Source organism: Patiria miniata, unplaced genomic scaffold (genome assembly GCF_015706575.1).
Source record: "Patiria miniata isolate m_02_andy unplaced genomic scaffold, ASM1570657v1 HiC_scaffold_1, whole genome shotgun sequence".
NCBI lineage: Eukaryota > Metazoa > Echinodermata > Asteroidea > Valvatida > Asterinidae > Patiria > Patiria miniata.
This window is the reverse complement of record NW_024037047.1, coordinates 12,285,215-12,303,692: the sequence shown is the minus strand read 5'-3', so window position 1 is coordinate 12,303,692 and position 18,478 is coordinate 12,285,215. Positions and strand designations below refer to the sequence as shown.

Genomic DNA, 18,478 nt, shown 5'->3' with positions numbered 1-18,478 from the left:
GAGCGGGAGAAACGGGGCTTGTATGGAAAATAAAAGGCTTGCCACTTAATGCATTAAATGGTTGGCGGGATGCAAGGAGTAGATCCTCAACAAAGTATTGCTAAATTCTAGACCATTTACTTTCGACACGTGGATTACGTTGCATAGAAAATATCGGGTATGGCCAATAATCAGCCACATGTTCCAAGCCTTCCAAACCCCATCTTATGAATTTGCAAATATTTCCCCCACGCACTTAATAATAATGAACAGTATTTTGCAACCCACGTTAGGAACAGCTCAGACAACCGGACTCCATTAACTCTCAGGACAAGACGTATCTCTGGTTTGATGTTGACAGTAAGGAAATGCAGGCCAACAAAAAGAGTCCTAATTGCATTCAACAATTCGTCACCGTCACCACGGAGTGACACTAACCTCGAAAATCGATATTTTGCGATTTAGATGTTTTTTTCCTGATTTGTGATTAATTACACATAATCTATCACCTCAAGAAGTTACTAATTATTAGCACATAGTTAATTAGTTCTGTCAAAACATGCGTTTTCACGAAGTGTACTATACCATTCTTTCGCGTGTAAAGTGCCTGCACACTACGCGTCAAAAACGGGTTTTGCGTTTTCACGAAGTGACACAAATGTCACGTGATATGCGCGACTCACTTCTGGCGTTTTAGCTAATACACGTGGTTAGCGTCACTTCGTGAAACCTCGAACACAGCGTAATCTGAATTTTGAGTTTTCACGAAGTGACGTTACAATTATTTAGTTTGATAACTCATTAATAGTAATTTATTGCAATGAAAATCATACATTAACGTGACATTTAAGATCCCAGCTTTAGGAACAGCTAAGACAATGATATTTTTTTCTAAATGCTTCTTAAAGGGTACATTTTAAATGAGTTTCCAATGGATACCTTATTTTTTTTGCATATTTACAGTCAGCACAAATCTGTATTCCATCTACACGTGTCCTTTATCAAGGGCGTCAATCACTTTTGAAAAGTGGGTGGGACATTCGTTGATCGGAAGTAATGCGAAGCGCGAAGCCCTATCGGCGTGGGGTTTGGGGCGCGCTTAAGGGCCCCGAAAAATGTTGGAGTAGACACTCTGTGATGCGATCTATGGCAATTTCTGATCATTTTAACGTATTTTTGAGCAAAACATCAAAATTTAAACATCATTTTTAACGTTTGAGTAATTTAGTCAGCTATTCTGAGCTATAGAATCATGTAGGCAATATTTTTAAGAGAGGGACGAAAAAGTGTGGGGGACAAACGTTTAAAAAGTGGGGGACTTGTAAAAAGTAAAATCGTGATGTGCATGCGCAATAAGAACACCGAAATGGCTAAGGAGGTGTCACTGCATTTTAATAGGCGTTAATGGAAAGCACGTTTTATTACGTTGTCGCCCAATGATTGGGTACATTGAACCACGACTAGATCGTGTGCATTTCCCCTTATCATGGTTATAAAAGACCACGCGCTTGCACAGTTTGGTATTTCTCGTGATAGCTGTACTGTTTTATCTTGTCCTATTGAGGCGGTTGGTCGTCATTTCAAACAAACTTTAAGGTAAGAGTGGCTAAATAAGGCCGGTTAATTTTACCGCAATAAATAGCGTTTGTATCGTTCAGTCCCGGTATTAACACTGTTCATTTGTTTGGTTATGTTATTTAGCACATACGCCTTGTGTTTATAACATAGGTGTTACAACCGACAGCGGCTGGGTAACGGGTGAAGACGGTGGCTATACGGCACCGTCCGTGCATCCGGGCCGTACCGCGAATTTTTGTTGTCCCAAACGACATCCACATGGGATGTACGCTTGGGTTTTTTTTTAACTTTACTTCTCTTAAAAACATGAGACAAATATTACCTATTTTTGCCTTTAAAATATCATCCTAAGCCTCAGATTAGAAAAGAAAAAAGTTCGGATACAAAACGGTGACTAAAACACACAACACCGCGAGGATCCCTCGCTGTACAAATTCACGACTCTACCGACTGAGCTATCGCACTGCTCGACAAATCCTGGAAACTCGTGGTAATATAAACCTGCGTACGTGTCATAAAAGTATCGTAGAGGGCGCTCAAAAAAAAGTATACATGGATGTATTTGGGAAAAGAGAAGTCGCGGCCGTACCGTGGAATTTTTCAATTAAATTCTAGAAGACATTTATTTCATACTCCTTTTAGAGAAAAACATCAATAAATAAAAGATATCTGGTACACAGCAAGATAACAAATTCGATAAATATGTCACCAAAAAAAAGGTTAATAAAAGGAAAATTTGCTGTGAGCAAATTATAAACCGTACCGGTACCTCGAAAGTTTACAAAACGAACAGGAATGGGGTGTAATCTAATAAGCAAAAATTATGCAAATTGCACATGCGCAACGGTGTTTGCAAAAACCGGTCTTCGAATGCAAAGCTGTAATACTTGTGTTGTATGAATACAATATATGGCGGAGTAAAGTGTCCAACCACCAACTCACAAACCAACTTAAACAGCTGAAGTCCTCGGCGGGTTTCACACCATCTTGGGAAACACTGATTTACCTGCTGTAAAGTGCATCATAATTCTCTGCCGGTGGAGATTTTATAAAGAAAAACAACCGTTAAAATAACGCCATCAGCTAGAGATTCGCCTTCGTTTGGATACAAACATAGGGTGATTAAGTAGGCAACTATTTCATGGGATTGTGTCCAATTATTTTTATATCAGAACAGAAAAAGGATCATTCTGTTCAAGGGAATATACATCATTTGCTTTTGCTGTAATTTTCAGAACTGGATGGAATTGGAGGGTTGGAAATATATAGTTACACTGACTTTTTTGAGGTTTTGGGTTCGAAAATGCTATAAAAACCAAGAAGAACAATCATTTTCCTGTAGTCTGGTTCCCTGACTCCATATAAGAAGAAACAGAGCAGTTTACATACATTGGGGAATTGTAAGGTCAGGGAACCAGTCTAGCTGGCTTGTACCCTTTAATAGGTGTGTAATCGATTGCAAACAAGTGCGATGGACAATTGGGGCCAGTATTTGAAGAAAAAAAAGCTTTTCCAACGCTGGTCGGCCGACCAGCGTTGGAAATTGATACAAAAATACCACTTTTCTTGAAAATAACAGTATACCAGGTGCCATGATTTTACAGGATGCTTTACACTGTCATTTACTAACAGTCCAGCAAGGTATTTCAAAATGATTTGGTAGTTTTATGTTTTGATGTTTGCAAATGTTGTATTTTCCCTTTAATGACAAAAATAATTGAAAATAGTAAAATATATCAATGCAGGTTTGGAGTTTAATACATTTCAGTATACATTTTACTTACACGTACACCTTATTTCCGATTTAATGCCATCTTCTACTATTGGGCGAATCCACGCCGGAATCGAATAGAATCGACCCCGACCTCGGAATCGGAATCGCGATTCCTCTTTCTGAGGAATCGATTCTCTGATGTAGCCGATTCAAGTTCCCCGAGCGTCGATTCCAGTCTTCGCGCGACGATTTTGAAGACCGGCCAACTCAAACGCGCCTTCAAAGAACATCCGATTCTTTAACAAAACGGCCCCTTTACAGTTTTAAAAGTATGCAGTGCGTCAAAGACAAACTGATAGTACATCTCTCTGATGAAGCCGTCCTCTTACAAAAAGCTTTAACAACTCATCGGCATATTAAATATCACAAAGTGAGCTATTTTATTGTAATACAAAGGCAGCCGGCGCCGCGCCGGAACGGCATATTAAGTCGACGTGGCCGCGCCTGCCTGCTGCTACACATTTTCTCACGAAATGATTTTCTTTCTTTGACGTAAAACTTTTCATTTGTCTCAGCAAATCAGGTTTCCTATCATCACAGGATTTTTTTTACTGCCACTGGAAACGGAATGCAGCTCCCGAAAATTTGAAAAGATTGTTGTAAAATCCAGGAAGAAAAAAGTTTGTCTCGGATTATTTTATCCTTCCCCGTCAATAACCAATACAGTCCTGCACTTACGTTGTTTGAAACAACCGGCAAGTGGCTATGAATCGCCGGCTATTTTCGAAAAACAAATCCCTGCATTAAATATGACAAATATGAACTGCAAAGTTCTACATGCATACGGGGTGAAAAATCATTCCCATAAAAGCATTTCATACCTAAAAACCGCTGTGAATAAAACACCAGCCGAGCGTAAGCGAGGGGAAAATCTGGGGCGCCCATGTACTGTATAATGTGGAGCCGTCACGTGTTTTGACAACCAAGCTGTATTTCTCATCGCGGGAATTCCCTTTGTAGATGAGCACGTGCTGAGGGCCTGTGTATGCTGTCATTTGATGGGCAAGTTGGTCTCGTTTTCCCCTTTCACCACCCAACCACGTGATGTTTTTATGTGCACATATCGTGCCGCGAGGGCGTGGTTCGATTTTATAAATCTTGCTTGTGCAATCGCAATTCACATGCTATGAGACACAATCTTGTAAAATAGTCGGACTGGTGGATCGGCAAAAGATCGGGGAAAATAAATTAAAATATTCAAAATATTCCTGTAAATTTTGTAGGTACATGTATGTATGGATTCATTGGCAATGTCCCAACTTCTGAAGCTACATTCAAAGTCCAAGAGCGGCAAAGTCAAGTCGAATCGACCTCAAAAGTTTCCAGGGTCCGTACGTGAATGAGAACTGCGTAGTAGAAAATTGTGTTTTTATGAATGGCATGAAGTGGCTGGTACTTAGTGATCGATCGTGAATGTAGTGCTGAATCGTTCACCAGCGATCCATGCCGCGATAACGTGACTGTTACAACTGATAATGTAGTAACCGACCGATAACGTATCACCAACCGATAATGTATCACAAATTGACCGATATTGTATCACTAACCGATAATGTAGCAAAAATTGACTGATAGTGTAGTAAAATTTGTATCCGATAATGTATCACGTGTTGACGGATAATGTAACTACAAAATAACTGTATCCGATAATGTATCACCACGGAACGGATACTGTATCAACCGAGCAAGTATCAAAAATCAACCGATAATGTATGGGGAAAAGGTGTACACGAATGTTTGTTTTATGTCCTATGTATCCCGCCCCACTTTTTGACCGGGGAGGGGGGTCTGGGCTATTGGATCACTTTCTCATTCAGAGAAAAAAAAGGGCAGATTTTGAGGTATTTTTAAAACTTTCCAACCGCCGAAATATATTAAATAGTACTGAGAAAGGGAGAAAAAACACAAAAAGCTTGAAATGCGCTGATACATCTGTATCATGAACAGCGCCCCCAGTGTCATGTGCAGGTCTCCAGCCCCCCCCCCCTTCAGTTTTTGATTTTACCATGGAGCTATGGGCTCCGTGCACAAGTGGCCCTCCAACGGCCAGAAACGGAGAGTTGTGGAGGACCTAGACTGGTTCTCGGTCCATCCACTGCGTATTTTAAATGATGCAAAGTCATTGGGGGAGTGGGAGACCATCGCAAGTTAAATTGAACGTATGCGCGAGCTGACGTTACCTGACGATCATGCGAAGACGCTGCGGCTAATAGCCTTGGCACATTCTGGAAGTGGTGTGTAACTGTGCGCGCGAACCAGTACAGTACAGTACAGTACGCACATGCTGTGTCCCGTCCATTGATCTCCATAGTCGCGTCCATGCATGGTGCTCTCAAAATTGGGGAAAATTGTGACCTCGGACTAATGGGGGTTCAGACCAACCTCGACCCAGGGTGTCGAGCAGTACGCGCCCAACACTACCTGCTCTCTCACCCTGGTATTGGATCATTTGCATGTGCAAGATTTTTGCACACGTATGCAAATGAGGAACAGTCTGGTGCCTGGATATGCGTTACACATTAGCGTTTGTTTTTGTATGCGGTGTCTGGGGTAAAAACAGAGTCAATTCGTAGCAGCGCGAGCACGGCGTGAGTTACGAAAACACGATTTTTGAAATCAAACTGTTACGATCTTATCAAGACAACATGCAGTATCATATTTCATATTAATATGAGCAAATTAGAAAGGAAATTAGTATTTTCGAGAAGGCGTGGACGAATGATCGCGAAAACACGTACTGCACGTTGTGAATATATAGCACCAAGTACACGATAAAAATCCATTACTAGCCAATTGCGGTATCCAATCAGGATACAGTAAGAAAGTTTCCTATCCAGGGTTTACTATTGGAAACGCGGTTGGAAATAAAGTAAGCACTGGGGACGAGGTTGGGTTCAGACCTATAAGGCTTCAGACCAATGGGACTTCGGACCAATGGGACTTCGGAACAATAGGAACAATGGTACTTTGGACTATCGAGACGTAACCACGTGCACTGAGATACGTACGTGCACTGAGCATTGTCTACCAACAGTCAGTTGCTGTGTCACGCGTAGCTCTGTTACAACTGATAATGTAGTAACCAACCGATAACATATCACCAACCGATAATGTATCACAAATTGACCGATATTATATCACTAACCGATAATGTAGCAAAGATTGACTGATCGTGTAGTAAAATTTGTATCCGATAATGTATCACGTGTCGACGGATAATGTAACTACAAAATAACTGTATCCGATAATGTATCACCACGGAACGGATACGGTACCAACCGATAATGAATCAAAAATCAACCGATAATGTATCAGTATATTTGGAAAAGGTGGAAATATTGCAAATTAATTAAAGTCTAATAAGTGCCTTTACCATGATGAGTCTCATTGAGAATATTTTATTTTAATTTGGGAGGGAGTTGCTCTGGTTTGGAGACGCTCTACTTCCAAGTGGGCCTAGGCTAGTGGCGTATCCAGCTTTTGATGTGGGGGGGGGGGGGTGACCGCACTCGAACATCCGCGCCGAAATGTGGACAAGTTCTTTTCTCCGGACACTTGGCCTTCGTAGGGGCTCCGTGCTCCAATCAAGAGGGCGCGTTTTACCAATTTTGAGAGCACCATGCATGGACGCGACTATGGAGATCAATGGACGGGACACAGCATGTGCGTACTGTACTGTACTGTACTGGTTCGCGCGCACAGTTACACACCACTTCCAGAATGTGCCAAGGCTATTAGCCGCAGCGTCTTCGCATGATCGTCAGGCAACGTCAGCGCGCGCATACGTTCAATTTAACTTGCGATGGTCTCCCACTCCCCCAATGACTTTGCATCATTTAAAATACGCAGTGGATGGACCGAGAACCAGTCTAGGTCCTCCACAACTCTCCGTTTCTGGCCGTTGGAGGGCCACTTGTGCACGGAGCCCATAGCTCCATGGTAAAATCAAAAACTGAAGGGGGGCTGGAGACCTGCACATGACACTGGGGGCGCTGTTCATGATACAGATGTATCAGCGCATTTCAAGCTTTTTGTGTTTTTTCTCCCTTTCTCAGTACTATTTAATATATTTCGGCGGTTGGAAAGTTTTAAAAATACCTCAAAATCTGCCCTTTTTTTTCTCTGAATGAGAAAGTGATCCAATAGCCCAGACCCCCCTCCCCGGTCAAAAAGTGGGGCGGGATACATAGGACATAAAACAAACATTCGTGTACACCTTTTCCCCATACATTATCGGTTGATTTTTGATACATTATCGGTTGATTTTTGATACTTGATCGGTTGATACATTATCCGTTCCGTGGTGATACATTATCAGATACAGTTATTTTGTAGTTACATTATCCGTCGACACGTGATACATTATCGGATACAAATTTTACTACACTATCAGTCAATTTTTGCTACATTATCGGTTAGTGATACAATATCGGTCAATTTGTGATACATTATCGGTTGGTGATACGTTTATCGGTCGGTTACTACATTATCAGTTGTAACACGTGACCGTCAAAAATGAAATCGCGCGAAGAAATTCTATGTATTCCGATATGATTATCACGCTAAGAGTAAACAACAATATTATGTTAATATGTTTGGCGACCAATTCGATGGAAAATGCCAGTTTTTCAGGGTGATTTCCACAATATTTTTAACTGTTTTGATTGATAGTGCCGAACTTAGGTGAGCTCTGATTTTGATCTTGCGTGTTTCCGCAGGGGAAACAAAACTTGTTGTCGACAGTCGAACATTTATTTTATTGTATTTCCTGCCCAAAACGTGACTTTCGTTTTATAATTAAATGACTATAAGAAAGCCATTACACCCACAGTGACCTCATTATTTGCGTTTTTATTGTTATGTGTTTGTTTGTTTGTTTGTTTGTTTGTTTTGTTGGGGTTTTTTGGTTTTGAATTATTATTTTTTTGAATTTTTTTTTTTTTGAAATTCTTTTTTTTATATTTTTTTAAAAAAATTATGATATCGATTCCGAATGGAAACGCAATTCCCAAACGGAATCGGAATCGATTCCAAAAATGCTGGATTCGCCCAAGTTATAATTTCAGAGAGGACGCATATTCATCATACAATTAAAAGAACCTCTGAAAATAGCATCATAGCAAATGAAGTTTAATCGTACGTATAGATAACACCATGTGCGGCGGAAGGGGGGGGGTCAGGGGCAGATATTCCGAGGCCAACAAAAGGGCCCCTCTGGCGGTCATGAAAACAAAACTGCCCCTCAAACGCACACGAGAACGCATTATGATCGAGCTTAAAATTGTCTCCTCTTTTGTAATGCAAAAGTGCCCCCCAGAAACACACAAACCCTCGCGCATTAGCAAGATTGTGAACCTTCTCGAGATAAAAAAAAACTATCCCTATAGCACAAACAGCCCTCTCGCAATAATAAAATTTTGCCCCTCTCGAGATGGAAAATGGTCCCTTTGCATAGACCTTATTAGTCCAATTCAAGGGCGGACCCAGAGGGGTTACTGCCGGGGGTGTGCCGGAGACGTTAGGTCCAAGGGCTTTCTCAAGTGAAAAATTAAGAAATGACCTAAAGAAAAACTGATTACTTTCAAATTCTCCATTCAACATGCGTGAATTCTGATAATTCAATATCAAATTGAGGGTTGGGGTAGAAGAGGAGGTTCAAAGACTCCCGCAAATCCAGCCTCAAATCACTGAACATCAATGTAGGGAACTGGGAAGCCCTTGCCCTCGACCGTCTAACCCGGCGCAGCATGCTTACCAAGGGAGCGCTTGCAGCTGGAACCAACCGCAGTGCAGCAGCAGAGCAGAAGCGGGCCATGTGGAAGGCTAGACCGTCAGCCCTAACCAACACACTACCAGCCCACGTGTCCCACATGATTATGTGGGAGGACTTTCCGGGATCGGATTGGCTGATTAGCCACCTCCAGACCCATCGTTGTCTTCCCTAAACCACGAAGCCATGGTCATTTACGACTACTTAGAACGAGTATCATACATCATTACATGACAGCATTTCAAACTGTCCACCTACACATTTCAGCATGGCTGTAAATTCTAATTGGTTCGTAATGGTAATTCCATGGCTATGTCCTAGCAGAGTTTTAAGAGCTCAGTGAATAAATCTGAAAATGTATTTTTCTAATCTTCTACATCCATTATCTAACTTTCAAGGAGACAAGCTGGACGTTTTGGGTCATTTCTCTATATCGTTAAATTAGATATCATATTTGGCTCTGTTACGGGACATGACACTGCCTTTCCTAACGCTGGAATTACGCTTATGGAACTTTATGTCATGGTCACTGATCACTCAGAGCAATGGCAATCGCTCAGTGAGCCTGTTCAACATAAGCTTTGGAGTGCTCGCGGAACGGTCCAAGCGGTTGTGCGAGAAGTTTCGCGACAATTCGAGCTTTCTCGTGATTTCGACCACGCTGTTCATGTTTGCAATGTGTATTATATTCCTTGTTTTGATAATCTGCTTCTAGATTTGTTGCAAACCTCTCTCTCCCGAGCGTCATGGAAGCGCCATTGCTTCTTGCTGTCATCTTGGGCTGTCTCTTGACAATTGGTAAGTAAATGTTTCAACGAAGAAATTTGGCAGCGAACGTAACATTACAAATACAGTTTGTAATACCAGCTTTCCCCTTCTTCCGACCACATGGTAAAGTTTTATGTTTTGTTGTGATTAGTAAGAGCCATTCAATCAACTAGAAAAATGAAATGAGGAAAGTTGCCTGTGAGAGTTAGTCAGTGAGACGTGCACGAGGATAAACAAATGCAGAACTAAGTGTCTTTACTTACAGGTCCATCTTTGCACTCCTATGTTAATATCTTGTTCTACGGGTTTTTTTTTTCCTTTGCAGTTAGCAACCCTGCTGAAGCTTATACCTATCGTAAGTAAGAAACTTATCAAGTATAATTATGTTTGGTTAGTGAGGCATGGTTATGTTTGGCTTTTTTTTTTCTTCATCTTACTTTACAGCCCTATGTTGTGAAGGCCGATATCTAACGGTAACATAATACTCTATTTTGAATGAAACAACATGCACACAGACATGTTGATGTTCGCCAGCGAAATCTTTGAAAATTAATTTCTCCCGTTTGGAAGACCGTATTGTCATGCAACTTTCAGGGTTCGTTTCCTAGATCCAACTCTAAAATACAACTCGTTTTGATATGTTTAATATTTTTCGTTGAAATATAAAATTAGGCTTGGGCACATCCACTTTTCAAAGCTTCATGGTGTTTGCAATATCTATCAATCTTTTCATGTCTCGTGAATATTAATAAGATTCCTATCCATTAAGGTATGCAGTAAAAAATTGCAGTATCGTCTCCTACACGATTTATTAATTAATAAACATGACCCTTTTTGCCGGCTTCCATTGGTCGATACCGACACCGACAAAAAGTCACAGAGAATCACGCTAATGAATATGCTAATATATGCACTTCGTCGTTGTTTCCTCAAAATCGGCCAACCTGAAAACCATACACGTAACATCGGTTGGCCAAAAAAATCAGCATCGAAATGTCCTTGGAGATTGTCAAGGTGTAGTCAAGGTGTAACAACAGATTCAGTTTGCAACAACATATTAATAATAATCGGCATTTAAGAACGCCCTTTTAGTAAACTAAATCACGGCACTTACAGTATTATTATTACCCCTGATCATTGGGCCAATAAAACATTCCAAATACCATCTCAGATCCCTGGGAAGTATACAGCTCGCTGCCGCCTATTTGGCGCAATCAAGCTAAATCAATTACATAGCCATCTCTGCCCTCACTGGTACCCATTTACTCCTGGGTGGAGAGAAACAATGAGTGACAAAGTGCCTTGCCCAAGGGCACACGCACCATGACCCCGCCAGGACTCGAACCCACAACCTGCAGCTTGACTCGCAGACCGCGAATCAGCCACAGCACTCCACATTAAGTTAAAACTCGGTATTTACTTAGATGATATAAGTGTCCAACTATTCGTTGACTACTCCATTTATCTAGAAATTGAGATAAATTGATAGAATTGGGGACCTTTTCGAACGATTTATTCCACGACTTTTATGTCAGCTTGAACATTGACCATGAATGACGTTTCGGCATCAATAACGGCGATTTTTTTCACTGACATGAAATTAAGAATTTCTTCTTCTGTTATTATTTAACATTGCAATCATACTGAACATATTTTCTGAGAGAAAAAATCACATTCAAAAAGCCATGATTTTTGGGCTGCATGAATTTCACCGCTCTGATGGTAGCAGATTGATTTTGTTTAACAACGGTGACGCTTAGGCCTTTGCAACCACAAGGCTGTTTAGTTTTAGTGGGGTCATTTTAAATGTCGAATTTCATTTACTATCACCATGTATCCCGTTGAGATCCGCTGTATAATCGTTATGTCGCAAATGATATCCTTATCTTGTCTTTAACATTTCAGTGTAACCTAATTTCAACATTTCAGTAATTGAACGCTATGACACTGAATCGGCAGATCATTTCTTAATTCAAGTCAATTTTTATGTTGAGTTTGACCAGCCCCACCAGCGTACGTCTGCTCACTGCAGTTTATCTAATGCCCTCATGCAATGACGTAAACCAGACAACTCTTCAGACCTGAGCGTTTGTAATTGTTTCCCTCGAATAAAAGAGCTAGTTATTGCCTACACGCCTGCCTCAATTTCATATCGCCTAGGATAAGGTGTTGCTAAGCTTTGGCAGAAACTTTTTCCACGTTAACCTCTACAAAAAAAATGGGGAAAAAATACACTTAACCGATTTTAATAACACCTTTTGTTTTGAAATATTTGTTAAAACAAAGAAAACGAAGAGAGTACCCGGAAAGCTTGGTGGCCGGTATATTTTCTTTCACAGCTCTTCAATGTGTGATTGATGTTATTGTATTCTGTGCAGAGCCCTGCAACAATGGCTGGAAACACTTCAAGGGCAATTGTTACCTGTTCCAGTATAATCTTCATCTTTGGGGTGGCGACGCTTCTTTTGATGCACATCAGAAACGTTGCAAAAGCAAAGGCGGCAACTTAGCCAGCATTCACGATTATGACGAGAATAATTACATCGGGCGTAAGTATCAGTGTGCGACTGTGGTTGAATGTCTAATCCATTTAATGACGTCATCTTACAGACTCGGTCAATCAATATCAGCGATAAATTTTCAGAAAAAAGATCAGCAGAAGCGCTGCATATGGAAATGGCCAGTTGAAACGTAACTTTCTTTCTTATTGAAATAGAAGCCTTCTCTTATCAATATTACTCATTGAAAAACAAGACAAACGTTTGGCGCAAGCAATATACATCAGGAGCTCCTGGAGTTGTTTATTCTTTACTGCCAGTTTTCTGGCATTTGTTTTGGTACCATCCCATATAGAAAGCATACGTAATTTTAAAGCAGCGTGCTGGATCGGCTTCGAAGACAAAGATGGCAGCAAGGCCTTCCAGTGGTTGGATGGATCAGTAAGTAATGATGGGGTACTGTGGAGCCCTCAATGTTGAAATCATTTAATACTCTAGTTTAAAAAAATGGTTATATTGGTTTGGTCGGTCAAAAGGGACTAACATTATACATTACACTGGAACGGTACAGTAATCGCACATTAACCTGGACAATTGAATCACTACGGGGATTTAACTCGACGAATTAACGATACGAGACCAGGATCTAAGAATAAGATCCAGTTGCGGACTACTTTTTCAGAAAAGGATTTTGAAATGAAACAAATTCGAGATCAAAGCTTGACAAAAACCTTGAAAAACAAAAACCAAACCTTAAACTAAAATAAAAAACCTTTTTAAAAACCAACAAAAATTTCAAACTATGTAGAACCGAGGTAAAAACCAACAAAAGTTAAAACTTAGAAAACAACAAAAGTTAAAACTTTGTAAAATCGAGGTTTACCTAAAACCAACACAGAGCGTCAAAATAATTGATCTGAAGGGTACAGTCCATCATTTGTAATTTGTGCATTTTGTTCGTTTGAACCAACAAAAGCGCGCAAAATCTAAAGAAGGGTGCTGAACAACTAACCTGATAAAGTTTCAGCTCATAGAATGTTGTGTACTTCAAGAAAAACAATATTCTAGGACCTCGATTTCAAATCAAAAGTTGCCGAGTCATGTTTTGAATAGGGCTCGAATTCAGCGTTCTCATTCAGCCAATCGCAGCTACGTGATGTCGCACACTGAACCGACGAATCTTAGCAACCCAGCGCGCGTATGCGTCATTTCAACGCTTGTGCACGCTTCGCCGAATTATAAACGAACTTCTTATAGAAGTTCCAACGATGCTTCTTAAGACGCATCGTTGGGGGTGCCTTCTTACCTCCAGTTCTTCAAATGACAGCTTGCCAGAAAGAATAATGTCACAGGAGTTTAGTGCCATTACTATCTATAAACGAAGTATGCTTTTCAACAATAATTTCGCCAGTTACTTTTTGGACTGAAACCTAAGAATCAAGAAAAGACAAAAAAGAAAGAGTACAATTTAGAAATATATCAAAAGAAGGTGTTCAAAACGAACATCAAAGAAAGTTACATTGGTTATATAGTACAGTCTAACTCTATGTACATCATGTTACACAAGATCACTAAACCCAACATATGCAATGGCAACACAAGTTTCTTACTGAATATCTAATGAGTACAAATCCATGGCCATATCGGTTCCACATAAATTGCAGTTAGACTTTACCCAGTCTAAGACAGTCAAACTAAGCCTCAGGGTTGTAAACAAGTGGTGAAAGTGGAGATAAACATAATAGAAAATGCAGTGAAGGAAGTGGGACTGAGATAAGTCTAATATAATATAAACATCTTGTGATCTTCTGAGAAGGATGCACTTGGGAGTAGATCTGTGGGAAAGTCAAACTTCCTAATGGTAGACACAATCAAAAATTCATTCAATCTACATGTTCTAGGGGTAAATATTGTCCTCAACAAAAATCAATTCTCTAAGCGGATCATGTCATCTTTAAAAGAGGAACCAAAATTGATTAATTTGATAAATATTGATAAATGTAAACTCATAAATTCATTCTTCCAACCTTAATACAAGTCTAAGAAAACTTAATTCGTATAAAATAGTACTCGGTCCTGACTTCAAATATCAAAAAGGTAAGGAAAAAATCATAATTGTACCAAATCTTAATCACTGACCCCATCATGGTTAAGTCAAATATCAATACAAAAAAATGTAATAAAACCCAGAATATGACTATACAATAATTAAATAGCATTCATAATAAAACTCACCAATGACTGCAGCAGTAACGCACCTATCAACTGTTTCCCCCGCCCCTCACCCCACGCTGCCCTATCCAAGACGTGGGGATTGTCACTTTTGAAGTCACAAAATCCCCACCCCTCGGCCAAAATTCAAGTGACTATGATCCCCGACATACATACGTGGGGCGCACTAGTGATTGCTTTTACAAACTTATAAGCGGAGGCTAAAAATGTGTAGTAAAAGCAGAATGCTATTTGTTCATACATGCAACGCAACGTGCTCACGTTACCCTATACAAAGTTTTCCATATGCTGGAAATGACAAAATGGCAGAAGAATTGCAGAATGTTTTTATAGAATGTTGTAAGACCACCGATAAAGGTTTACTTTCTTGATGTGTTTAAAGAACATATGTTGCAACATAAAATGCAAAGTTTAAAGACTACTGTTTCTTTTTTTTAGCGGGCAGAATACACGAATTGGGGTTATGGCCATGTTACCGTCACTGGTCGCAGGGCCTGCACTACCATGCAGGCTACGGATCTTTACTGGCGTATTGATTATACATGTGATCAACGCGCAGTCTGCAGTGTATGCAAAAAACCATCAACCAGTAAGTCATAATACCTTCTTTCTCAAATCACATAACGTTCACATGACTCTTTTATCACAAACAAATTTAAATACGCCAGTGTAATTTCCACATGCCAGTTTCATTTGGTTAACTATTAACCTTCAATTGATTTTACAAAGCTAACCCCCAGAAAAATTAATCTTTTTTTTTTAACCGCAGAACTGCCATGTGCAGCCAGCCGCTGTCTGAATGGTGGAAACTGCGTGGAACCAAAATGGAATGGTGGAAAGGAGCCATCCGATTTCACTTGCGCGTGCCGAAAAGGTTACAGTGGCAAGAACTGTGAGTTAGGTAATGACAATCATTACACTATTTTTTTTCCTTGTGAACGCATGAGTTTGGTAAGTTTTAGCAAATGTGTCTCAAATACCAGACCTCCACCCACTCGGAAGAAAAGCCACACGGCGATGAAAAGTTTATAAGGTAGGCTGGGTTCAGTATGTGAAATGACACGAAACACTCGGGTAACGAACCACAATGTTGCCCCCTGGCTTTTGCAGTGATAGGCATATTGGAGATATGTCTACTAATAATCACTACTGGCTAATTAGTGAGATGATGAGTTAATTTTGACAAAAAACACCACATGTCCAGGAAGCTTGACTAACCGATTATAAGGGAGCGATGGCCATAAAATGTGTAATCTTGGAACAGTTCAGGAGAGGTTACGGCAGCCATTGTCTCACGTCGAAATGTTTTTGAGGCAGGAAGTTGCAGGTTTTGACGAAGCTGAATATTTTAAAGATATACTGTCATATTGCAACTCAAATTCTGGGTATGTCTTGTTCATAATTACCGCCAAATTCGAAAAGTTTATCAGATTTGAATGCTGCCAAAATTCGCTGCACCTGTTTCATTCATAAAATCACATTCGTTCTCAATTGATTTCTCGCAGATAATTGAGAGGACACTTATATTCCTCAAAGCTCTCTTTTTATTGTTTTTCTTCAGATGTTGACGAGTGCAAAACGGCATCGTGTGCCTCCGGCAAATGTGTGGATGGTCGTGGCTCCTACGAATGCGTGTAAATCAATTCTACCCGGCTTGATATTCAGTTCATCCACTAAACATATTGCGGTATCGGTATTTGTTTTTGTGTTTTGTTCGAAGAAAAGGCAGTGTCTCAACTTTAGTGACTTAATTAAGCCACAAAGTAAGGACGCATTTAGAATAAACTCCATCAGTATATCACCCGTACCCTAAATGGTACATATTCTAACATTCAAAACTTGACTATAAAATGGCCTAATTCACTGAGGGTAAATATAGGTTCAAGCATTCTGTGAACTTCGTTGGTATGCTGTCATTAAGAGGAATTACCATAATATTGGTTTGGAACAAATACTACATTTAGAGAATTCTTGCACTACCCAGCCGGCTGGTTGCGAAGCCTTAAGCGTCGACGTTGTGAAACGAAATTAAACCGATTACGTACTTGGACACTATAACAGAGCAATGCAATTTGTGCACCCCCCTCCAAAAAAAAATGCCTTTTGAACGTTGTGGTTCTCAGAAAGCAGCCTATGCTCCGTGTCATTGAAATGTTAAATTAATAACGAGTAGAAATTCTAAACTTCATGTCAGCGAAAAAAAAATTACCGTCCTCGATGCTGAAACGTCAATACTAGTTACTGGTAAAGCTGACCTTCAAGTCGTTAAATTAAGGTAAGGTAAATTTCGACGAAATGTTGCGGTTTTTTTCAACCATATTTACTCACTTGCATAGTTTTCAGGTTGGCTAATTTGGGCGCAACATAATAAGCATATTCATAAGCGTGCGCGTGGATCTCCGTGTCGTCTTTGTATTCTCTATTGTTTCGGCCAATAGAAGCCGGCAAAAAGGATGATATTTATTAATTAACTTGTAAAGGAGGCTATTCTGCAAAATTTTACTGCACACCATAATGGATAGGAAGTGTATTAATATATTTGTGTGACTTGAAAAGATTGACAGATATTACAAACACCAGTGTTACAACTTATTAAAATGTACGTAGCTAGGCCTATTTTTCCAATTTCAACGAAAAGTACTAGACATATCAAAACGATTTTTAGCACAAAGTTGGATCGTTGATAAGGAAACAAACTCTGAAATTTGCATGACGATAACGGTGTTCCAAAGGGGGAGAAATTGATTTCCAAAGATTTCGCCCACCAGTGTGAACATTTCTGAGTGCATGTTGTTTCATTCAAAATAAAGTATTTTGTAACCATTAGAAATCAGCCTTCGCAACCAGACGGATGAACCTGTGAAATCACAATCAAATGGGTTTTATTACAAGAGAAATTAGGTAAGCTGCATTTTGATTTTGAAATCGAAAAGCATGTTTGCTTGTTTATATTTTCTGGCATTTAACTGTTCAGTGGAACGATGTCTGCTGATTGGAGCTGATTTAAACATTTCTTTGTTTAGTTGGATGAAAAATCGGAGCGAGAAAGAGAAAACAGAAAGGCATTGTGATTGCACCCAAGCATTTTCTGCTATCTTTTAAGTTAAATTGATTTTATGGTTCATGGTTTTGATTTAGATAAATCTGAAACTGATTCGAATACATTTTAGAAGGTTTAATAGTAGTTATATTCTTGGTGTCGTAATATTGTTGAATTTTTCAATTGTATTTATTTACTCACATTGCACGATTTGTTTTCCACACAAAAGGAATCGGAAAATCAATATTAGTCTAATTAAAATACGGAAGTTGAGTGCCCGTGCGCAGTCGTGATATATTTTCCATAAATAGAAAATGTTTCAAAATATACAGGATGGTCCAAAATAAAGGACATCTATTTTTTACAGCAATTTTAACCTTCTTAGTTAACATATTTCTATTGCTTCTCTATAGTAGCAAAGTAGTAGCCCCTATAGCCCATGCGTGGTCGCACGAATAGTGATATCATGCTGATAAGAATACAAGTCATGCATATGACACGTGTAAACATTGAAGCAGTATACCTATAAAGCCCACGTTGGCTTCAACATGAACTGGAGGACAATGGGTATGGGACATTCCATACAGTCAAACATATTTTGTCATTCCGTAACGTGTTTATGAACAAGCGTGACAACTATGACTAAATGCAATAAAGTTTCATTCCTATAAAATGCACAATTTCCGGTGTCAGAATTGTGTTCAAAAAAGTGGAACTTTCTTGAAATTTAATTTTTCTTTGGTTCCCTACTCATTCTATTGCGGTCATGAGAAGCGTGCTTAAGATGACGGAGGTGATCCAACTTTGAGGGCAAGGTTCAACGGAATAATGCACAGGGA

At 39.7% G+C, this 18,478-nt stretch overlaps 1 protein-coding gene across 1 annotated transcript; it reads left to right on the top strand.

The window, feature by feature from the left end:
• Positions 1-1,525: 1,525 nt before the first annotated feature.
• LOC119723481 (versican core protein-like) lies at positions 1,526-18,319 on the top strand. Its single transcript, XM_038194161.1, has 8 exons — positions 1,526-1,575; positions 9,817-9,899; positions 10,195-10,224; positions 12,248-12,418; positions 12,723-12,808; positions 15,038-15,188; positions 15,369-15,500; positions 16,161-18,319. The coding sequence occupies exons 2-8, from the start codon at positions 9,848-9,850 to the stop codon at positions 16,235-16,237; spliced, it is 699 nt and encodes a 232-aa protein (XP_038050089.1). The 5' UTR covers positions 1,526-1,575; positions 9,817-9,847; the 3' UTR covers positions 16,238-18,319.
• The last annotated feature ends 159 nt before the right edge of the window (positions 18,320-18,478 follow it).

Coding starts and splice junctions, on each gene's coding strand:
- LOC119723481 (XM_038194161.1), top strand. CDS start 9,848: ATGGAAGCGCCATTGCTTCTTGCTGTCATCTTGGGCTGTCTCTTGACA. Junction 15,189..15,368: donor ATGCAAAAAACCATCAACCA/GTAAGTCATAAT, acceptor TTTTAACCGCAG/AACTGCCATGTGCAGCCAGC. Junction 15,501..16,160: donor TGGCAAGAACTGTGAGTTAG/GTAATGACAATC, acceptor GTTTTTCTTCAG/ATGTTGACGAGTGCAAAACG.